The following is a 24,506-nucleotide window of genomic DNA, read 5'->3' as shown; positions in this document are numbered from 1 at the left end:
CTCAGCTTTTACACATACAATTCAAATTAAAAAAATTTTTTTTAAATGTTTATTGAGTTTTGAGAGAGAGAGAGAGAGAGAGAGAGTGCAAGCTGGGGAGGGGCAGAAAGAGAGGGAGACACAGAATCCCAAGCAGGCTCCAGGCTCCAAACTGTCAGCACAGAGCCGGATGCGGGGCTCGAACCCACGAACTGAGAGATCATGACCTGAGCCCAAGTTGGACGTCTAACCAACTGAGCCACCCAGGTGCCTCCTACAATGCAAATTTTTTTAAGCACAAATTTGACATTGAGTTAGGTCTACATGAATAAAGTGAGGCATAGAGTCAGATATTAAGTTGAACTATATAAAGTAATACCTAATGCAACTTTTGGTCAAAAACAAGGTCTGGTAACAAAGTAATGAATGATTTTCTTGTGTGGCTTATGAGCTGAGGCCCAAGGCAACCGTCTAGAGACGCAGAATGTTTTAGGGGATAAGATAGCAGACAGAGCAGTTCGTGTGTAAGGGTGTGGGAGTTTTGGCCATAAATTTACATAAGCCGCTCCTGTGATAAGGCTACTGTCAACCTGCACAGCAAGCATATGGTACCAGTGTGACTTAATCTAGAATATTATAGCCTATCTGGGCCCCACATCATAAGGCAAACGGGAATATCCAGAGGAGAGGAAGCAGAATTGTGAAAGGATCCAAAATCATATTGTATAAAAAAAGGCTCAAGGGAAAGGGATCTTTTATTTATTTATTATCTTTTCATTTTACTTATTTTTGAGAGAGCGTGTGCAAGCGGGGTGGGGGGGGGGGCGAGAGAGAGTGGGACAGAGGGTCTAAAGTGGGCTCTGCCCTGACAGTGGAGAGCCTGACGCAGGGTTCAAACTCGCGAACCAGGAGATGGTGGCCTGAGCCAAAGTCAGACGCTTAACTGACTGAGCCACCCAGGTGCCCCGGGAAAAGGATCTTTTAAAATAAACTGGCAAATATTTATTACACAAGTAGCTCATCAATACATCTCATTGGGACAGAACAGAACAATACAAAAATAGAACGTAACAAGAAAGACCCTGTTACTTATCTGTGCCCGCCCACCCCACGCTGCCCTCCGTGGTGGACCCCGTCAAATTTGGCGTGTGGCTCTCCAGTCACTTTTTCGAGGCGTTTCGTACACACATACGCACAGCTTTTTTACAAAAATGGAATCCGATAAAAATGGAATATTGTCCTACAGTCTGTCCAATGTAATGCGTCTTGGAGAGCTTTCCATGTGGATATAGGCAGATCTAACTCGCTCCTTTTAGGAATTACACAGTGCCCGGGTAGGGAAACCGTGTCAGGATTCATCTGACAGATGGCTTCAGACGGGCATTTACATTTTCTTCTTTTGTTGCTCTTACGAGCCATCCTTCGGAGAACACTCTTGTATGCGCATCTCTGTGCACCTGACTGTCCTCCGCGATGACGCCCCAGAACTGGAACTTACGCCCCCACCTACGGTGTAGAGCGGTCCGCCTACTTCTGCACACATTTGCCAACGTTTACGTGAAGTGTTTACAAATCTGACGGGAGACTCTTCAGTCTGCAAAGGACCGGGAAGACAGAAGAGGTGTAAGCTGCCTCCAAATATCGAAACAGTTACCACACAGAAGATGCGGAATCTTTGAGCCAACGACTGCGGCTATGGGAGGAAAGCCACAGAGTCAACGTGAAGAACTCACGACGAGGGGCGCCCGGCGGGCTCAGTCGAGTGGGCATCTGACTCTTGTTTTCAGCTCGGGTCATGATCTCCTGGTTTCGTCGGATTGAGCCCCGTGTCGGGCTCTACGCTGACAGCGTGGGATTCATTCTCTCCCTCTCTCTCTGTTCCTCCACTGCTTGTACACTCTCAGTCTCTCTCAAAGTAAATAAACTTAAAAAAAACCAAAACTCTTAATGAGTTGGCTGTCTTCCTCTCCCACGGTGGGAAGTCTTCTGTCCCTGTGTGGATAGCTCACTACCCGCCATGTTCTCTGTGCTCTTCTGATGTTCCACAGGCCTTCTGGTTGGCCATCTCTTAATTTTTCACTCGTGTTTTCCATCTCTGTTTTTCTTTTTTAAATATTTATTTCATTTCTACATAATCTCTACGCCTAACATGGGGCCTGAACTCAAGAGTCAAGAGTCATGTGATCCACCGACTGAGCCAGCCAGGCGCCCCTGCACCTCTATTTTTCAATCGCACACTGTGGGAGAGTTCAACTTTTTCTTCTTAACGGTCTATTGAAAATATTTAAAATTCTTTTTGGAACAGAAAATACATTTGCAAGTCTGTGTATGTAACGGGATGTATCAACTGTTAGATTGTACGTCAGGCTGAGGGCTCCCTGACTGCCAGAATGAGACCTTTCAGTTACAACTTCATGCTATATAAAACTCAGCATTTCTTTTCAAGTTTATTTTACTTTGAGAGAGAGAAAGAGAAAGACAGAGAGAGAGGGAATGAATATATGAGAGTGGGGGAGGGGCAGAGAGGGAGACTCCCAAGCAGGCTCTGTGCTGATAGCTGGGGGGCTCGATCTCACAGTTCGCGAGAAGGTTCAATTTAATTTGTAATAGCTAAAAAATGTAAACTATCCAAACACCCCTCAACAGGCAAATGGAGAAACAATTGTGCTGTATCTACACAGTGAGATCCTACTTAGCAATAAAAAGAATTACGGAATGTTGCACAAACTATGGAACACACAACCAGGTGGATGAATCAAGATCATTACACCCAATGAAAGATGCCAGGCAAAAAAAAAAAAAAAAAAGAAAGAAAAGCACATATACTGAATGATTCCGTTTACGTACAATTCTAGAAAATGCAACCTTATCTGTGTAACAGAAGGCAGACCGGTGGTTGCCTGGAGCCTGGGGTAGCGGGAGGGATAGATCACAAAGGACTTGGGGAAATCTGTTGGGAGGGGAGTTGTAATCCCCTCTGTGGCGATGGTTTCATGGGTATGTGTATATATGCACACACACACATATATGTGATCAAACACACATTTTTTAAACAGGTACAGCTCACCGTATGCTAATTATACCTCAACAAAGTTGGGGAAGTAATGGGAAAAACCCACCCAGATCAGCCACAGAAACCACTAACACCCCAGAAGCCCCCGACCCACGTCACCTTACAATCCCTTCTCTTTTCTCTCCAAAGCAACCTAACCTTGACAGCAAACATCACAGTTTGACTTTTGAACTTTATAGAAAACACAGTTACACAGTACATACTTTTGTTCCCAGCTTCTTTCCATCAACACTGTGGGATTTATCCACGGGTTGTGTATCTCCCTAGTTAGTTCGTTCGCCGCGGCACAGTATTCCTTTGTAGAAATAGGAGGCATTCAGCCGTTCGACTCATTCCATCTGGTGCTGGGCAAAAGGGATGCTTCTAGTTCTTGGCTGATAATAGTGCTGCTAGGTTTGGTTTTAGTAAACAGAGCCGAAGAGTTTCCCAAAGTGATGGAATAAGAAAGTTCTAGTTGCTTCACGTATTTTCCGATCTTTGGTATTTTAAGTGTTTGAATATTAGCCACTTTAGAGGTTGTGAGTCGTCTTTGTGGTATTAATCTGCATTTTCTCTATTACCTTTTCAAATACCTTTTGTACGTTTGAATATTCTCTATTCAATTCTCTTTCCTGTTTTCTATTTCTGTCTTTTTTTTTTATTGACTTATAGTTCTTCATATATTCTGGATGCAAGCTTTTGGTCAATTATATGTGCTGTAAGTATTTCTTTCCATTCTGTGGCTTGCCTTTTATTTTCCTGTAGTTGTATCTTTTTTTTTTTTAATGTTTATTTATTTTTGAGAGAGAGAGAGAGAGAGAGAGAGAGAGAGCGAGCGAGAGAGCAGGGGAGGGGCAGAGAGAGAGAGAGGGAGACACAGAATCCGAAGCAGGCTCCAGGCTCTGAGCTGTCAGCACAGAGCCTGATGCAGGGCTCGAACCCACAGACCACAAGATCATGACCTGAGCCAAAGTCGGAAGCTTAACCAACTGAGCCACCCAGGCACCCCCCACCTACCCCCTTACCAGTTTTAAAGAGAAAGGTTTTTTGTTTGTTTATTTTTTTAAGTAGTCTCTATGCCCCATGTGGAGCTTGAACTCATAACCTCAAGATCAAGAGTCACGTGCTCTACAGACTGAGCCAGCCAGACACCAAAGTCTTTTTTTCTCCCCAAAGAGAAAGTTTTTAACACTTCACTAGTAAGTGAAGTAAGTATCTGCTTTAAGTTGTTTTGGTAAATACTCCGTTAGATTTGGGGATATCCTTTCTATTCCCAGTTTGATAACAGTATTTATTTTTCTCCCAGGGAGGGATGTTTAATTTTGTAAGACAGCTTTTCTGCATCTATCGAGATGCTCTTAGGGATTCTCTTTTCTCTCTTAATGTGGTGAATTACACTAAAATTTTTTTCTGAATAAATGATCATCTTCAAGAGTCGGACCTGCTAGTCTTTTAACAAACATCTAAGGCGACTCTGTAATTTAAAGGTTGATAACATACACTCTTACAACCTTGTCCGCTTTCCGGACAGATAAAAGGAAAACTGCGTCGCAATCGGTCTTCTTTTTGAAAAGTAGCCTGGCACTTCCTCAAAAGCTTAAATGAGCTACCGCGTGGCTCAGTGACTCCACTTCTAGGCAAAGACCCAACGGAAACGACAACACACGTCTATGTGAAACCTTATACACAAGCTTTCAGGCAGCCTTACTCGTAACAGCCCGAGAGTGGCAGCGACCGAGGAACAGATAAGGAAGACGGGCTGAGTCCACACAACGGAATGTTATTTGTCAACAAAAGAAGTACCGGTAACGCACAAACCAGGCGGATGGGCCTTCACAACATGGGGCCACAGCAAAGAATCCCGTCCCCAAAGACCACACGTCGCATGATTCGTTCACGGTCAACGTCCAGAACGGGTGGACGGAAATCAGATTAGCGGTTGCCGAGGTACGGGGGGTGCGGCTTTTGAGGGGAAATGAGGAGTTACTGCTAAAAAATAAGTGGGGTTTCTTTCGGGAGTGATGAAGATATTCTGAAACGGACTGTGAGAATGTCTGCACAAGCCACGAACTGAACTATGAACTGAAAACCAGTTGTCCACTTCCTGTAAATGGGTGTGTGCAAGGTATCAGTAAAGCTGCATTAAAACAAACAAACAGGGGCGCCTGGGTGGCGCAGTCGGTTAAGCGTCCGACTTCAGCCAGGTCACGATCTCACGGTCCGTGAGTTCGAGCCCCGCGTCAGGCTCTGGGCTGATGGCTCGGAGCCTGGAGCCTGTTTCCGATTCTGTGTCTCCCTCTCTCTCTGCCCCTCCCCCGTTCATGCTCTGTCTCTCTCTGTCCCAAAAATAAAATAAAAAACGTTGAAAAAAAAAAAAATTTAAAAAAAAAATAAATAAAATAAAACAAACAAACAAACAAACAAAAAACCTGACCTTTAAAATATTTACTGTAATCAGACATGGTTTTCTACCAACGGCTCCCAGAGTCAATCAGTCAGGCTGCCACACGCAGGTTGGGTGTGACGTGCAAAATGGATTATACTTTGAAGGCTGGTTAACTGGGAAGCAGATTTCTGCAGAGGTCCCCAGCCCCCCAAATGAAGAGGACTAAAGCATGGCAAGACAGTTCCGACAACATATTCTGGGCAGGAAAACCACCTTCCAAAGTTGGTGGAAAAGAGAGCGGGAAGTAGCATGGAGGGCGTATCACTCGGCGAACCACTGACACAAGGTTTTAACTACGGTTCCGACAGAATTCTCGGGGACAGACGCCTTTTCCTGGACCTCCTTGGATTATTACGCATCTTTACTCATGTAGGGTAAGGCATCTTTTCAAAGTGGGACTGTCGGTTCAACATCCACTTTTATATATGCTGAAGCAATTCAAACCTATTTTAATAAATTCCATGTGCACTATTAGCTTGTGAATGCTCTGTATATTTTTAAGATATTCAAAGAACCCAAAAGAGAAAAGGCATATTGAAATGAACAACCTCAAATTTTCCCCGAGTTAATATACTACATAATTTGAGCAAGGTATAGGATTGAGAAATTTGTCCTTGTTGGATTATGAAAGTGACTAAATATTTTGGGGCGCCTGGGTGGCTCAGTCAGTTAAGTGTTGGATTCTTGATTTCACCTCAAGCCACGATCTCACTGTTTGTGAGTTCAAACCCCACATTAGGCTCTGTGCTAACAGCATGGAGCCTGCTTGGGATCCTCTCTCTGTCCATCTCTATCTCTCCTCCCTCTCAACAATAAATAATAAAACATTAAAAAATAAAAGGGACTAAATATTTTATTATAATCTAAAATAAATAAAGTAATAAAAAATAATAATCTCAATCACTTTACAAATAGAAAGTTTGAACTTCTGAGTTCATATTTTTGCTGAGTAAAGTCTGAGATAAAAGATTAAGCTTTCCACCATCAAAGGAGACTTTGTCAGACCAATATTCTATTTTCCTTGTAAATTCCACAAGAAAATATACTTTGAACAAAATAGTACGTCCAGTCCTTTGAGGTGAGAAACAGCAAGCTACTCGGGATATTTTGGTAAAAATAAAACTTAAGTTAGCTTTCAACTTCCAAATTAAATTAATGAAATTAACTATTTGTTCAGGTGGAGGATGGGTGGGGATAGGGAAGATAAAATTACCCGTCGCTGGTGCTAAAAACAGGAGGGGTTAGCAAATGTTCAGTTAGTTTAACGTTGTTAACTTGAAGCTTTAGAGAAAAATAAAGAAAAAAGTTACATGGCATAAATGGAACGTATACTCAGAAAATCTGTAATTCATAATTCTGGAAAAATTGCTACATTCCCTTTCGTTTAAAGAACAGCTCTTCTGTTTTATTTACTGCTTTTTGAGATTCACAGAGAAAGAGCATGCACGTGGGGGAGTGGCGAGGGTGGGGGGGGACAGAGGATCTGAAGCGGTCTCTGTGCTGATGACAGCGAGCCCAATGCAGGGCTTGAACTCAAGACCCATGAGATCATGACCTGAGCCAAAGCTGGAAGCTTAACTGACTGAGCCACCCAGGCACCCCACAAAGGAGGTACTTTGCGCATAAATCCATCTGTCTGTGACAAAGACGGGTATCAAAAACACTCCCGAACATACTTCTGATACTATTTATAGTTTGCATCTCTCCAAAAATCAACACAATTTGCAATAGCATTCATTTAAGTTTTTCTTTATAAAAAATTTTTTTTAAAATGTTTATTTTTGAGAGATAGAGCACGAGCGGGGGAGGAGCAGAGAGAGACGGAGACACAGAATCCAAAACAGGCTCCAGGCTCTGAGCTGTCAGCACAGAGCCCAACATGGGTCTCGAACCCATGAATTGCAAGATCATGACCTGAGCCGAAGTCGGATGCTTAACTGACAGAGCCACCCAAGCGCCCCGGTTCGATTCTCTAAGTAAACACATGATTTAGGCTTTTCCTTCCTTGGGAAACGTATCATTCTACAGTAATCTGATACGTCGTGCCTTGATCTTATCCCATGAACCTGAATGCCAGGTTTATGTTTAAATGCTAGTGCTTTTGTAACATTAACATAATGAGTGAATACGTTTTATTTATTTTTGAAGATTTTAATTTTAAGTAATCTCTATGCCCAACGTGGGGCTCAAACTCACGACTCTGAGATCAAGAGCCGAACGCTCCACAGACTGGGCCAGCCGGGAATCCCGAGTGAGTGTGTTTGAAACATATTATTACCAATGCCCAGGTTATGTTTACCAGTTGGAATGATTTTACTAAATGTTTTGAGAGTTTTGCATTGTGAGACTCAATCAAGATATTCACGTGAGTAGACTGTCGATCTGTTACCACTTGGAGATCCCCTAAAATCAGTCACTGTCTGCTTCATCTTTTTATGCCCATGGAAGTGCCATATTTTCTTTGGACATCATCAGACTTCCTAGGTGTTTGAGTAATGTTCTTTTTTTTTATTTCTTTTTTTAATTTTTTTTTTTGAGAGAGCGAGCGAGCAAGGACGAGAACAGGGGAGGGGCAGAGAGAGGGTGACAGAGGATCCGAAGCAGGCTCCGTACTGACAGTAGAGAGCCCAGACATGGGGCGTGAACCCACAGACTGTGAGATCATGACCTGAGCTGAAGTCGGACACTAAACCAACTGGGCCACCCAGATACCCCTTCAAGGAATGTTTTAACGTTTAAGGAGTTTTGCCATTTTGTCAATTCTGGTATGTCGTTAATATCGTATCCATATTAAATTTTCTTGGAAACGTAATGGAGGAGCCTCTGGATACGTAGTTCATTCTGTGAGGCAGGAAGCTAGGCACGGGCGACGGGAGGGCGGGCCTTAGACGTCCCTGACAGGGAGCCCCAGCCGAGGGCCGCCCAGGGAGCACCCCAGCGCAGCCACCTAGGAGTCGGTGTGCGGTTACAACATCCCAGCAGAGGAAGAGCTGTCTGTTAAGCTTCTTGCCCTTGTGCAGAGAGCAGCGCTTGTCCTTACCTGACCTGCGCCTCTAGAATAGAAATGATGCGGTTTCCTACTCCATGCAGGCATTTCCCCTACATCTTGGGTTTGGTTTTGTTTTTTGAATTTATTTTTGAGAGAGCGCAAGCAGGCGATGGGCAGAAAGAGCGGGACAGAGGATCCGAAGTGGGCTCCACGCTCACAGCAGTAGGCCCCATGAGGGGCTCGGACTCCCGAACCGTGAGATCACGACTTGAGCTGAAGTCGGATGCTTAACCTGAGCCACCCAGGTGCCCCTCGAGTACATCCCGGGAAAGGACAGGAGGAGTCGGCTGATTATCACATTATCAGGGCCTGTCAGGCTGTGGGCTCTGCGGACTGGCGCGCTCCTCCCCACGAACGGACTTTCATAAAACCTTGTCTGCTCTACCTGCGCTCTGCTGTCCTCCAATTCTTCATTGTGGCAGAGAAAAGAACCGAGGCCTCTTTCCTTTCCCATCTCCCTCTTGGTAACAATTCGAGCTTCTGGGCTTTTTTTCAATAACTTTTTAAAAAAAGTTTATTGGGGCGCCTGGGTGGCTCAGTTGGTTGAGCATCTGACTTCAGCTCAGGTCATGATCTCGCAGTTTGTGAGTTCGAGCCCCACGTCAGGCTCTGTGCTGACAATTCAGAGCCTGGAGCCTGCTTCTGAGTCTGTGTCTCCATCTCTCTCTGCCTCTCTCCTGCTCATTCTCTGCCTCTCTCTCTGTCAAAAATAAATAAACTTTAAAATAAATAAATAAAATTAAAAAAAAGTTTATTTATTTATTTTGAGAGCAGGAGAGTGAGCGAGAGTGGGAGAGGGGCAAAGAGAAAAGGTGAGAGACAGAATCCCAAGCAGGCTCCTCACTGGCAGAGTGAAGCTCGACGCGGGGCTCGAACCCACTAACTATGAGATCATAACCTGAACCGAGGTCAGACTGACTGAGCCACCCAGGTGTCCCAAGACTTTTTCACTTTAAATGGTGGGAAAGTTCAGGGAAGGCATGGAAATATAAAGTGACTTGGGCAAGTAGAAACAGAATTTAGTTTTAATGATTTTTTAAAAGTTTTTTAATGTTTATTTTTGAGAGAGACAGACAGAGCACAAGGAGAGGAAGGGCAGAGAGAGAGAGAGAGGGAGACACAGATTCAGAAGCAGGTTCCAGGCTCTGAGCTGTCAGCAAAGAGCCCGACGTGGGGCTTGAACACAAAGAACTGTGACCTGAGCCGAAGGTGGATGCTTAACCGACTGAGCCACCCAGAAGTCCCGAAATTTTGTAAATATTCTATGTGAACTTGAAAATAATAGGTACCCTATAGCTGGTATGTATAATATTCTATACATGCCAGCATGATCGAGTTTGTTAACTGTGTTGTTAAAATCTATATCCTTATTAGATATATTTTAAAGCTGACAGCACAGAGCCCGATGCAGGGTAAGCTCTATGCCCAACGTGGGGCCTGAACTCACAACCCAAGATCAAGAATCACGTTGTCTATCAACCGAGTCAGCCAGGAACCCCTCCTGAATAGATTTTTTGACTACTTGTTTTATTAGTTACTAAGAGGGCTATGGAAACTGTCCTTCTATAGAGTGGGATTATCTTTTCCTTTGAATTTTGTCAATTTTTGCTTTATGTATTTGGAAGTCATCATCAGGTACATATAAATTTCAAATTATTATCTTGAAATTATAACTTTTCATCATTAAGAAGCAAACTTCTTTATATCCAATATCTGTTGCCCTGAATTTTACTGTCAGATATTAATATAGCCATCAGACCTTCTGTTATTTTAAAACTTTGCCCTGTATATCTTTTCATACATTTAAAACTTTATATTTTCAGGATCCTTTAATATTAAATGTGTCTCTTGCGTTCATCATAGAGTTGGGGTTTTATTTTTCATCCAATTTGGCAATCTTTGCCTTTTATTCAAAAGAGCCCGAAGTGGGCTCCACGCTGACAGCAGTGAGCCTGATGCAGGGCTTGAACTTTATTAATGTTAAATATAACTACTGATTTGGGGCACCTGGCTGGCTCCATCGGTAGAGTATTCAACTCTTGATCTTGGGGTTGTATGTTCAAACCCCACATTGGGTGGAGAGATCATTTAAAACAATAAAATCTTAGGGGGGGGGAGTAAAACAATAAAATCTTGGAGCACTTGGGTGGCTCAGTTGGTTAAGTGTCCAACTTCGGCTCAGGATATGATCTCACAGTTTGTGAGTTCGAGCCCCAAGTTGGGCTCTGTGCTGACAGCTCCGAGCCTGGAGCCTGCTTCGGATTCTGTGTCTCCCTCTCTCTCTGCCCTGTCCCTTCTCATGCTCTGTTTCTTTGTATCTCAAAAATAAACATTAAAAAAATTTTTTTAATAAAAGAACCACGGTTTTTGTCATCAGTCTTACAATAATTGGATTTTTATAATGGGAACTGTTTTTAATCATAAATCAAACAAAACTAACGATAAAACATATCAAGCCATCTAGACTTCTAAAAAGTTCTCTCATGCCAAGAAGCAAGCCAACATCCAATCGGGCCTCCATTCGAAGTAGGGAGCGCTAAGCAGGCTAAGGCGAGCCCAGTAGTTAGTTCAAGGTGTGGAGCGCAGACGCAGGGAAAGTCCTAGTTGGTGACACGGAAGTGAAGTGACTTGACTGTGCATAAAGACGGAAGAGATGACGAAGTGATCTGAGGAGGTGCAGTGGGGGAGCGTAGCGAAAAGGGCAGGGGTCGAGCTGCTGGAAACCAAGACTAAGAATTAAGAGTCCAGCAGGAAAGAAGCAGGTGCACATATTTTTACGTTTAGGACGTGTCACGGCAAAATGTCACGGTTAATTTTCTGCTCTCTTTGATAAGCCCTGTCTCTGTCGATACTAATGTCATATTGCACCTAAGTGAGTTAAGCTGGGACCCAGAAGCCCGTTTGGGTATTTGTACTATCAAGCAGCAGATGATCTTAGACTGAAATCCCTTGACGTCCTCGGTCTTCAGTTTCCAATTCCACAAAACGGAGGTTCAACTTAGAAAATTCGAAGTCAAGTTCAGATAAAAAAATCCCATCATCCTAAAAGAAGACTGTTCCCCTCTCACTCGGGTATCGCTTGTCCATGCGTTTGCCCGCACACACTAGAGACGGATGGGGAACGCTGACTCCCTCTCCTGCAGAGGCGGGTAACTAGCTACAGTGCTCGCCCAGGCCGGTCACGAGCCCGCCGTTACGTCCAAATTCCCACAAGACCATGTGCAATCACGTGGAGACAGCACTTGGGATGAAATCTATTTGCCACCCTATAAATCCATAAGCAAGTTATGACTTCCAGTATACCTCAAACACTTTCCTAGCGAAGTTTTTACATTTTTAAAGAAACTCTGATAATTCTCTCCTATGAATAAAATGGGGCCTCTCACGTTTTTGGACCGATTAGATGAACAGAATAGGATATAAATACTGTCAAGATAATCTGAATATGCCAATTTATGTATTTCTGGATTTTATTCATTCCGGATCACTTTTCATAACCACTGTTAACACGACTTCCTTAGTCAGAGGTGCCAACGCTAGGGGGCCTACCTTCACGCAAACTGTCAACGAACCCAGCAAACCCATTAATCCCATTCAACTGGACACTCGGTGGCATAATGAGGTCTGGGGTAACGAACCGCATTGCACTGACAATTTGCTCGGCTGTGTTCAGTACAACGAGAGATAAAGATAGCAAATGAGGATTTAACAATAACATTTATCTCAAGGTTTTCGTCTGTAAAAAATTTGTCCATCCTCAGATAACAGAAGTCCCCACCATTTGAAAATTAGACAAGCAAACAAAAAAGAGAAATATCCTTACCAATTTTTCTGCTTCGGTGTTCATTTCCCTTAATTTTTTGATATGTTCCTTTTTAATCATGAGGATTTTTGATAATTTGGTCTACGGACAAAGACAAAGAAATGTTTCGGAATAAATAGCGGCCTTTAAGTAAAAGAGACATCAAATTACCAATTTCTCGACTATGGTATTTTAGCAGATTTTAGCGTTTCAAAATAAATAAATGTAGCACAGGCGTTTTTATTTTATAAATCTGACTGGCTGGCAGCAAAATATTAAAAAAAAAAAATCCACTGTAACCAGGACATGTCAAAAGGACTAAGCAGTCAGCCTAAACAAGCTTTCACTGGCCCAACATGGGACAATTCAGGGACCAATAAGAATAACCCCTTCAATGGATGGAAGCACAAATATGTTGAAACTTAGGAGTTCAAACCGATGCCGTAAAACCATTAATCATTACTGGAGAATGCTAGTGACCAAACTCATTATTTTATAAGCTGGAAGACAAAGAGAAAGAATCCTGTGTTTACCCCGTCTTCCTATACAAACCATATAAACCAGATCATCGGGTAACCGGATAACAGGTTAGGGGAAGTTTTTCTTTATAAAGCTATTTCAGTTAATAAACAAAGAAGGACTGACAGAACGAGAGCAGTGCCACACTGCGATGCTAATGAATGGTTACATCGAGGCACTGATCGTCACCGCAGCCACGTCACTTAAAGGAACGTAGAAAATGTGCGGGTCTCCTGTCAGAACAAAAAATTCCCACAAAAGTAGTTTCTTCAACAAGTAAGTCGTATGGGAAAAAGAACATTCGACGGCCTTAAAGTGTATTTATTTTGAGAGAGAGAGAACACACGCGCACGCAAGGACAAAGCGCAGAGAGAATCTCAAGCAGGCTCCGGGCTGTCAGCACAGGGTCTGATGCGGGGCTCAAACCCACAAACCGTGAGATCACGGCCTGAGCCGATGTCGGACACTTCACTGACCGAGCAGCCCAGGCGCCCCTCTTTTTCTGTCTTTTAATTGTTATTATTTTTTTAATGTTTATTTTTGAAAGAGAGAGAGCATGTGCGTGCGTGCGAGAGGGGGGAGGGGGCAGAGAGAGAGAGGGACAGGGGATCCAAAGTGGACTCTGCTCTGACAGCAGTGAGCCTGACACGGGGCTCGAACTCACAAACCATTAGATCACGACTTGAGCCGAAGTCGGTCGGTCACCCAACTGAGCTCACACAACTTAGTTGTGTTTCTTTAAAAAAAAGAAAACAACGGGGCACCTGGGTGGCTCAGTTGGGTGAGCGTCCGACATGATCTCGTGGCTTGTGAGTTCCAGCCCCGAGTCGGGCTCTGTGCCGACCGCTCAGAAGCTGGAGCCTGCTTCGGATTCTGTGTCTCCCTCTCTCTCTCTGCCCTTCCCCTGCTCATGGTCCGTCTCTCAACAAATAAATGTTAAAAAAAAATTTTTATAAAAAAAAGAGCCCTTAGAGATACAAACTAATACATTTACATATAAAGGATATGATGTTTAGTGTGTGCTTCTCAATAATGCAAAAGGGAGACCAGGGTGGGAGCAGCAATGCTATCGGACCAGCCAGCTGGTGGACGGGCACACGGAGACGTAGTAAACGAAGCTACTGCTTTTAAGTCTGTACATTTTCAACAATAAAGACGCCCTAAGAAATTGGCCTCTAAGTTGATCCGGGCAGAGGGGCTGGTAAGACATGCCCCAGGACCGTCACGGGACAGACCGTATTTAGTGACTGTATTTAGATCTCTGGACAGGCCTCCCTTCTCCTCCAAGGTGCTGGATTTTCATGGAACTATGTGTGATTCTTTAGAGTTGGAAGCAGTAAAAGACGGCAAGGGTCCCTTTTTTGTTTCTATTTCAGTTTTGTGGTGTTTGCTTTTGATAGAAAATCATGACGTTTCCTTTGAATTCTTTTCAAAACTGAGTCTTCTCTGAAAAAGCAGACCAGTCTCTTTAGATTCCTCAAAATCCCTAATCCCAGGAAATAAAAAGTTTCCTCGAGGGACGCCTGGGGGGCTCAGTCGGTTAAGTGTCCGACTTCAGCTCAGGTCATGATCTCACTGTGGGTTTGAGCCTCACTTCGGGCTCTGTGCTGATGGCTCGGAGCCTGGAACCCGCTTTGGATTCTGTCTCCCTCTCTCTCCCCCTCCCCCACTCATGCTCTGTCTCTCAAAAATAAACGTTAAAAAAAAACATTAAAAAAAGTTCCCTCGAAAAGAAAATTCATTGTAAACTATGAATTATGAAAACTTGCAAAATTTTTTAGTATTTATTTTGTCATAAGAAAAAATATTCAGAAGAAGATAAAAATATATCTACTTCAGAGGCGTCTGGCTGGCTCAGTCAGTAGAGGGTGCAACTCTTAATCTCAAGGTCATGAGTTCAAGCCCCACTTTGGGCAGAGAGATTACTTAAATATGTATATATTTCAAAGCTTAATATTAACAAGAGCAACCTGCGTTTCATTGAACCTTACATAATACAAAAGACTAGTACATAAAAGAACTTTTACCTTTTAGATAGCTTAAAATAATAATGAAATTAGTGTCTTAATGGAGGTTTACACCTAGTTTTTGAATTTTAAAATTAAGCACTGAAACCAAACATCGAAGCGTTACTAAAAATATCAATGCTTTACAAGTAGTGCAGTAGTACTTAGCTTCTGGCTCCCTCTGCTGGTCAGTCTCTCTCTCTCTCTCTCTCTCTCTCTCTCTCTCTCTTTCTCTCTCTCTCTCTCTCTCTCTCTCTCTCTCTCTCTCTCACACACACACACACACACACACACACTTGTCCAAATAGGACATATCAGCTTTGTTTTTACTTCCACTATTTAAAAGAAAGAAGTTCTTTAAAAAATGACATGTCCTATTTGTGAACGTATGATCAAAGGATACTAAATGTTATACATGCCCACATAAATGACACAATTTTCCCTTAAAATGACATCAATTTTGCAAGTGGGAACACTGAATATTTTAACAAATTATGTTACGGACATTTTTTTTTTTTTTTACTCTACCCCCACCCAGCCAAAGTGGTTTTTCTTTTCAAAAAAGGAAAAGAAACAAATCAAACGTTATTAGACTATGATTAAAAGTAAATCCTTTATTTAATGGCATATTCAAAGAAAACAGCTCATTGCATTCTTCTGAACCAGGCTCTTCGGGAATCTTGTTCTACAGAAGATTCTACACTCGCTTCAGGTGGGGCTTGCGTGTCTCAGGGTCTGATCGCTGCTTAGCAACCTGATGCGTCAGGACAGCTCAGCTGACGGCGGCGGGATGCGCTGAGGTCACTAAATACAAGCCTTCAGGAGCACCTGGATGGCTCAGTGGTTAAGCGTCGGACTCTTGGTTTCCTAACCGCTTCTTTTATTATTATTTTTTAAGATTTTATTTTTCAGTAATCTCTATGCCCCACATGGGGCTTGTAACTCACAACCCTGAAATCAAGAGTCAGGCACCCCTCTTCTTCTGGGATGCCTGGGTGGCTCAGGCAGTTAAGTGTCCAACTCTTGATTTCGGCTCAGATCACGAATCTCATGGTTCATGGGATCGAGCCCCGTGTCGGGCTGTGTGCTGACAGCACGGAGGCTGCTTGGGATTCTCTCCCTCCCTCTCCCTCTCTCTCCGCCCCTACCCCGTTTGCACTCTTTCTCTCTCAAAATAAATAAACAACAACAAAAAAACCCCTCATACTTAACAAGTTATTAAGTTAACCATTCAGAATGTGACAGAGCATATGCTGTAATGTTAGAGGCCCTAACACAGCAAAATAGTAAGAACCAAACCTAAGAAAAGCTCAACAAAGAAGACTTCTAAGTCTTTTTCTGCCTGTTGTGACTTTTACTTTCAAGCTTTGTTGGAAATAACAAGAGTTCTTAAAAACAACACGATGATTTGAAAAAAAAAAAAAAGTAAAAATATTTGGTCTTTGACAAATTTTCAGCTTTAACAACACAGAAGACACTGAATTTTTTTCAGAAGCACGCCAAGCTACTCTGAGCAATTCTTACCACTTGGATCAGGAACTCCACGGGGAAACCGCCTAACGTCTCAGTGTCAGAGCCAGAAATTTTACTTCTCCACGGTGACTGTCCTAGTAAAGGGTCATTATCCTATGGGAACAAAAGGGAATCATTTAACCACTGACGGTTCAAAAGAAAGCATTTTATTTTTAGATAACAGTAATTCCTATTTTAATGGATATTACGTTACAAATCTTACAAAAAGGAAAATACAGAGTTGAAGTACAGAGTTGAAGCAACTATGTACTCATTTAACTGACGACTTAAGATAACGTAGCCACCTCCTGAAGGTGCCGTCACAGATGTGTATTTCATACAAATGCAACTCACATGCATAAGAATCATTTATGATGGCATCACTTACAGATGCCATTTAAGAAATATTTACCGTAATCGGTGACTGGAGAGGAGGAGTATAATGTAACCGTGGTGGCGTCATAAAAAACCGAGAAGGCCGCTGTTTTTGTCCAAAGGCAGCAATTGGCATCGTCTCGTGGGGCTCATTACTCTTTGAGAAAAGAGAGAAGTACACAAGACTCAAATAACTTTACCAATTGTTTCGGCTTTATAAACATTACGTTTCAGCTGGAGAGACGCACTAGCCCATATGCCAGGATTCATCACAGAATATTTTATCCTACGGAGGTCAGGGGGCTAAACCTTAAGTCATAGTATGAAAATACTACGTTGCTGGGGCACCTGGGTGGCTCGGATCAGCTCAGGTCATGATCTCACACTTTGTAAGTTCAAGCCCCGCGTTGGGCTCTGTACTGACAGCAAGGAGCCTGCTTGGGATTCTCATTCTCTCTCTCTCTCTCTCTCTCTCTCTCTCTCTCTCTCTCTCTCCCCCTCCCTCCCTCTCTCTCCCTCCCTCCTCCCCCCTCTGCTCCTCCCCCAGTTGTGCTCTGTCTCTGCCTCAAAAAATAAAAACATTTAAAAAAAAAACCAAAACTACTTTGCTATCAAAAGGCTGAATGGAAAAAACAATTAAGGAAAAGACCAAAGGATCAAAACAGAAAATCCCAGATTAACATGAAAGTGTCCTGTGGCCACCTGTGCTTGCTGAGTGCCACAGGCGGTCTCCCTGCCACCCACTGCCAGTCCAGTCCCCTCTTATCTGGCCAGGGAGAAATGTGTGGGTGATCTCATAAAGCACATTACAAATTACATTAATGAACCAGACAGGCAATTTTCCTTTTTTGAAAGGACAGGTTGAAAGACTGCATCCTTTAAAGAAAAAAACAAAAACAAAAACAAAAACCTGAAGGCTGGGGCACGTCGCTCTATGGATAGTCTAAACTTTCTCTCTCTCGTATTTCTCCTTTCTAAAAAGTATGTTTGATAAGGAAGTCCTCAGGATAAACAGTCATAATTTTTGAAAAAAGGAAAAATCAGAAAAGGAAGATTCTTCTCTCTTTGCACTAAGGAGACAAAGAAATTTTGATTTTTTTTTTTTTTTTTTTTTTTTAATTTTAGAGAAAGAGAGGTAGAGTGCACAAACAGAGGAGGGGGCAGATGGGAAGGGGGAGGGGGAGAGAGGGAGGGGGAGAGAGGGAGGGGGAGAGAGGGAGGGGGAAAGAGAGAGAGAGAGAGAGAGAGAGAGAGAGAGAGAGAGAGAGAGAGAGAAAGAGAAAGAGAGAGAGAATCCCAAACAGGCTCCAAGCTCAGCACAGAAGCAACATGGGGCTCAGTCCATGACTGTGAGATCCTGACCTGGGCCAAAATCAACAGTCAGACGCTCACGTGACTGAGCCACTCAGGTGCTCTGAAATTTAAGTTCATAATCCCTAAAAATCACGTTTATAATAGAAATGAAAAAAAGGGAGGTTAAGAGTGAATAATTTAATTCCCATGAGGCTCAGAGGAAACCAACTGTTATGAACAGTTAATTATTCACTTTATAAAAACTTTATCGGATTGCAGAGTTGTCTTAGTTCTTAAAATTATGTTGACTGATCAGAAAGGTGTAGAACTCTCAAGGCATTGCTAAATCAAGCACGATCAGGAAGTAATGGTGTAGTAGTAAAAAGGACTGTATCACGAATTCAAAAGGCCTGGATCCTGGTCTCAGCCTGGCAGGGCCCACTCTAGGGTCTCGAATAAGTTACTTCACGTACTTCCGTCTTAAGTTCACCATGCAAAAAGCGCACAATTCTGAGGCTAAAATAGGAGAACGAATGTTAAAGTGCAAGATGTTACTTCATGTTTTTCAAATCTTCTTGCAAGAGGAGTAGACTTTAGTGAAGCAGCCGGACCAAGAGTGCTCTGTGGCCAGGACTGTTCAGTGAGGAGTGATTAGTGCTGTCACACTCGAGTGCTGCGTGGGGAAGGACGTTAGCTCCGGGAACGTCAAAGACTTTGATATCGTTCCGCTCCAGGGGCCAAACCCCCCGGGATCTCTTCCTCTGTAACCTGGAATCTGGAGTCCCTCACAAAACGGCCTGTAAGAAGATTCTACAGAGCGTCCTTAAAGGCATAAACGTGCGTGTATTACAAAATACTCACCAGGACTTCGTAGTCAGGGACGGTGTGGGTCCCGAGCCCTGCCCTATCAAAAGTGACTCGATAAGTGGCATTAAAAGTATCCACGGCATCTATTTGTCCGGTGAAGAGACCATCATGAACACCACGTAATCGTGCTGGGAAAAGAGACGAAAAGGCATCACGCTGTTTGGAAGGATACAACAAACTGTCAAATATAAAACTGCTCTAAACATGTGATTTAAAACGTAGGAAGCGTACAGGGGGGTGCCTGGGGGACTCAGTCGGTAAAGCGTCCAACTTCGGCTCAGGTATGATCTCGTGGTTCGTGGGTTCGAGCCGTGTGTCGGGCGCTATGCTGACAGCTCGGAGCCTGGAGCTGCTTCAGATTCTGTGTTTCCCTCTCTCTCTGCCCCTCCCCAGCTTATGCTCTGTCTCTCTCGCTCTCGAAAATAAATACACTTGGGGTGCCTGGGTGGCGCAGTCGGTTAAGCGTCCGACTTCAGCCAGGTCACGATCTTGCGGTCCGTGAGTTCGAGCCCCGCATCAGGCTCTGGGCTGATGGCTCGGAGCCTGGAGCCTGTTTCCGATTCTGTGTCTCCCTCTCTCTCTGCCCCTCCCCCGTTCATGCTCTGTCTCTCTCTGTCCCAAAAACAAATAAAAAACGTTGAAAAAAAAAATTAAAAAAAAAAAAAAAAAGAAAATAAATACACTTAAAAAAAATTTGTTTTAACGTAGGAAGTATAGTATTATTGTCTATTATAGTATCACACAAAGCATGCATTTTAGGTTGAGAGAAACAAAAAAATTTTAAAGAACACCTATAATGATGATCACTAATTTGATACATGAACGAAATCCTAGATCTACCAGGGGAAAATTTATGTATGTATGTATGTACGTATGTATATAATCTCTACCCCTCACGTGGGGCTCAAACTCACGACCCCAAGACCAAGAGTCACATGCTCTACCGACTGAGCCAGCCAGGTGCCCCTACCAGGGGGAAATATTTTTAAGTCTTGCCTTGAACCCCAAATTAAAAAAAAAAAAAAAAAAGTCAACAGAAGAACTTTGGTTATTATACACAAGTGAAACACTTGGAGCCGTTTAACTAAAAAAAAAAAAGACAACGATGCTGTTCAGGAAAGATTAATCCACCAGGCCCAAGACTGCTCTCCTTAGAAAGGCCCGTCTGCAAGGTTAGCATCCGGGAACTTGAATGTCCAGCGTTCCCACTGTTCCCACACTGACAAAGGTGGTTTACTGGACCTACACCGTGTGCGCCAACAACGTGGCTGAGGTGGCATACCTCCTTTCGTTCAGGGGGTCCAGTTCCAGAACATGCTAGGTAGCGGGCACCTATGTAAACCCTTGGTCACGGTGACCGCTGAGTCTCTTTCTTGTTTTCTTTCTTTCTCTTAATGTTTGTTTAGTTATTTTGAGAGAGAGAGAGAACGAGACAGAGATAGAGAGTGAGCAGGGGAGGGGCAGAGAAGGAGAGAGAGAATCCCAAGCAGGCTCAAGTCCGGGGCTCAAACCCATGAACTGTGAGATCATGACCTGAGGTGAAGTCAGACGCTTAACTGACCGAGCCACCCAGGCGCCCCGGGCATTTTTTTTTTTTTAAACCCAGTTTGATAGTCTCTACTTTTTAAGTATAGGGCTCAGTTCATTGACATTTAAAATAATGAAAATAGGACGAGACTTGAGCCCACCATCTTGCTCTTTATTTTCTAGTTATCCCGTGTTTTTTCTTTCCCTGTCCTTTCTTTCCCGTCATCTTCTCATTCAATTACTTGTTACAATTTCAAAATTAACTTTAAAAAAATTTTTTTTAATGTTTATTTATTTTTGAGACAGAGAGAGACAGAGCATGAGCAGGGGAGGGGCAGAGAGAGGGAGACCCAGAATCCGAAGCAGGCTCCAGGCTCCGAGCTGTCAGCACAGAGCCTGACGCGGGGCTCGAACCCACGAACCGCGAGATCACGACCTGAGCCGAAGTCAGACGCTTAACCAAATGAGCCACCCAGACACTCCCCAAACTGACTTCTTTATTGGTTTTTCAGGTATGCCTTTTAGCAGTTTTTATTTTTTTTTAGTTTATTTATTTATTTTGAGAGAAAGGGAGAAAGAGAGCACACAGGGGAGGGGCAGAGAGAGAGAGAATGAGTGTGCGCTCAAGTGGGAGAGAGGCGGGGAGAGAGAGGATCTGTGCAGAGCCTGCCTCGGATCCTCTCTCTCCCCCCCGTCTCTCTGCTCCTCCCCCACCTGTGTACATGTCTCTCTCTCTCTCTCTCAAATAAAAAGTAAACATTAAAAAAAAGAGCCCCAGCAATGGATTCCTACACACTTTTCTCATATCTTCATACAGCCAGTCCAACCTATTCTCCACTGTCATGAGAACGCCTACTCATAGACCCTCTATAAAATTCTCAGTCTCTTCAAATAATACCGCCAGTCCTTAAAATTTTGAAGCAACTGACTTTTACAAATTTCCTAACTGGGGGGCACCTGGGTGGCTGGGGTGAGTGTCCATCTGACTCTTGGTTTCAGCTCAGGTCATGTTCTCCTGGTTTATGTGTGAGATCAAGTCCCACAATGGGCTCTTTGCTCTCAGCACACAGCCCGCTCAGGATTCTCTCCCTCCCTTTTTCCCTCTGCTCCTCCCCTGCTTGCACACGTGTGTGCACACTCTCTCTCTAAAGAAATAAATACACTGAAAAAAAAAAAAAAAGTCCTGTGTTTCTGTGTTACTCTATTCTTCTCAACGCTTCTCTGATTTGTAGTTACCCTGTAGACTTTGTATCTGTGCTTTTTTATATGGGGTTTTTAGAACCAATGTATCTTTTTTTTTTTTTTTTATTGAAGCAGCTTTTTAATGTTTATTTATTTTTAAGACAGAGAGAGACAGAGCATGAACGGGGAGGGTCAGAGAGAGAGGGAGACACAGAATCCGGAGCCGGCCCCAGGCTCCGAACTGTCAGCACAGAGCCAGACGCGGGGCTCGAACTCACGGACCACGAGATCGCGACCTGAGCCAAAGTCGGACGCTCAATTGCCTGAGCCACCCAAGAGCCCCTAGAACTAATGTATCTTTTCGAGACTTTTCGAGATCCCTCACTTCATTGCCAGCCTCACCCCCAGGCCAATTTTGTCGGGAGAGAGGTCATTGGTAAGTTTTGTATGTGGTAAGTTGTCGTGGCAAGTCGTGACCAAATCCGTTCACCTCCTTGTATGCATCTCATATGCACCACATAGGCTCTTCTCTATTATCCACCTTTCCTCGGAATTACTCCTCTCTACAGCGTCATGGAAATACGTACCACTTCTACGACTAGAAAAAGTGATATTAACGTAACTCGAGGTTACCTTTCCTCCAGAAAACGTTCCTTGATAAATCCAACCATTTTTAAAACCCTTTCAGTACAGTTACTAATCTGTCTACCCACTCAACACCTTGTTATTTTTTATATTACATAAGTTATGATTTTAGTTTACCACATTATGAAGAATTACCTTAAACTTGAGGCTTTGGTGCTACTGTCCTTCCACGTTGTAACCAAAAAGAATACACAGAATCATATCCACCAACCGACAGAATTTATATCCTTAAATAAAACTTTGAACCAACTACCTACTGAATAATTTCATTTATTCAGTCCTTAGAAATGGACTATCCCCAAAGCCAAAGAGCGCAAGAACAACGTGTTTGTGGGCTAACCACTGAAGAGCGGTTAGACAGGCAAGTAAATGATGTGAAAGCCAAAGACGGAATCATTTAAAAATTCAAAATGTAAACAATGTACAGCTGCAGGGACCCCAGTGAACTGTCGATTTCGTCTTTGTGTCAGTTTGCTCCGGCTTACGTCGTAGTAGACGTTGCTTCGACCCGGTACGCTTTTCCCTAAGTAGTTTCAAACGGGATGTCATAGACGAACCAACAGTACCTTGGACCGCATGTTACTACAGAGCTACAGCGTAAGCTTCTCAGTTTAAAAGCCACGTGTCTAGTGGCTAGCAGTCGGCATGGTGAAACCTTACAAATCAAACCAGTAATGAACTTGTGCTCACTCACCTGTAACTTTGGTTCCGATAACCAGGGGCAAAGGGATTTCGTCTGGGAGGTCTTTGAACTGGGAAACGTCCGCAACTTTCCTTTGTTGTAAGAGTCTTATTTTCTGCCGTTTCTGTTTTAATGCTGATCTCTCTTCCTCAAAAAATGCAGAAGAACATCTAGAATAAATTACAAAAACCATATAAACTGATAACCATCCTATACGGAAACTTGACATCAGACCATCCACCTCACCGTGCCCTCTTTTCCTCTCTTGAGGAATTTGTTCAAAAACAGGCTCTTAGAAATAGTCATTGTTTCTCTTCAAAGTAAATTATCTAGATGGTCCTTTCCTACAAAGGAGGAGGATTTGGTCACCATCCTTTGACACCACGGCATCTGGATCCCAGGTCTCCTCCTGGGACCAAATCCAATTACAATATTCTATTCAGAAGAACAAGATATCTTCCTTGTGACCCAGTGAGCGAACCAATACAGAATTAAAGATGAGGCTTACCACTGTGTAAATGTTTAATCATACTTCCTGCCTTGAAGCATAAACACTGAATTTAATTACTCTTATCTTTAGGGCCTTACTTCCTTTTCTTTTTTTTTTTTTTTAATGTTTATTTATTTTGAGAGAGAGAGAGAGAGATCACACGCATGCACGAGCAGGGGAGGGGCAGAGAGAGAGGGAGACAGAATTCCAAGCAGGCTCCCTGCTGTCAGCGCAGAGTTCAACACGGGGCTCAGTCCCATGACCGAGAGAACACGACCTGAGCCGAAATCAAGGGTCGGATGCTCAACCAACAGAGCCGCCCAGGCCTGTCATACTTCTATTCTCAAATACTGGGATGAACCAAAGTGACTTCAGCACAGCTTTCATGCCACAAAATATAGATCCACGAAACCATCACCACAGACGAGATCATGAACACTTCAAGACGTCAATCACTCCCCAAAGTCTCCTCGTGGTACTTTACTATCCCTCCTTCTACACCGCACTTCTCAAGCAATCACCAAGTTGCTTTCTGTCATTGTAGTTTCTATCTTCTAAAATCTCATACAAATGAAATCATCTGGTACCAACTCTTTTTGTCAGGCTTCCTTCACTCAGCCAAATTACCCCAAGAGTAATCCGTGTTGTTGCAGGCGTCGACGGTTCATTCTTTTTACTGGAGAACAGTATCCTGCTCCACGAGTGTGTCATAACCCGTTTATCTGTTCACCTAGTGGTGGAAAGTCGGGCTGTTTCCACTTTGGGGCGATTACAACTTAGGTGACACGAACATCTGTGGATAGGTTTTTGTATACATTTTTGCTTTAATTTCTCTTCACTAAATACCTAGGAGTGGAATGGCTGGGTCAGATGGTCAGTGTCTGCTTAACCTTTCAAGAAACGAAAAACAAAAGAAGCCAACTATCGCCCAAGAAGACCTACAGATGACAAATAAGCCTATTTGATGCTCCACATCGTGTGTCATCGGGGAAATGCAAATTAAATGAGACACTAGTACACACCTATTACAACGACCGAGACCTGGAACGCAGACAACACCCAATGCCGGCAAGGACGGGG

General features: G+C 43.4%; 1 protein-coding gene across 5 annotated transcripts in view; it reads right to left on the bottom strand.

Annotated features, from left to right (window-relative positions):
- LIN9 (lin-9 DREAM MuvB core complex component) overlaps nt 1-24,506 on the bottom strand; it is a 62,210-nt gene that overhangs the window by 9,774 nt on the left and 27,930 nt on the right. For 4 of the 5 annotated variants that reach the window (XM_053909433.1, XM_053909435.1, XM_053909434.1 and 1 more), the window contains 5 exons: nt 22,949-23,106; nt 18,895-19,028; nt 16,778-16,897; nt 16,378-16,479; nt 12,350-12,430 (listed from right to left, as the gene is read on the bottom strand). In XM_053909433.1, the coding sequence (XP_053765408.1) occupies nt 12,350-12,430; nt 16,378-16,479; nt 16,778-16,897; nt 18,895-19,028; nt 22,949-23,106 (595 nt within the window). Of the gene's footprint in view, nt 1-782; nt 1,574-12,349; nt 12,431-16,377; nt 16,480-16,777; nt 16,898-18,894; nt 19,029-22,948; nt 23,107-24,506 lie in introns of those variants that run through there. The other variant, XM_053909437.1, reaches the window with a different exon arrangement.

This window comes from Panthera pardus, unplaced genomic scaffold (genome assembly GCF_024362965.1).
Source record: "Panthera pardus isolate Hobbes unplaced genomic scaffold, ASM2436296v1 HiC_scaffold_21, whole genome shotgun sequence".
NCBI lineage: Eukaryota > Metazoa > Chordata > Mammalia > Carnivora > Felidae > Panthera > Panthera pardus.
This window is presented reverse-complemented; position numbering and strand designations above follow the sequence as displayed.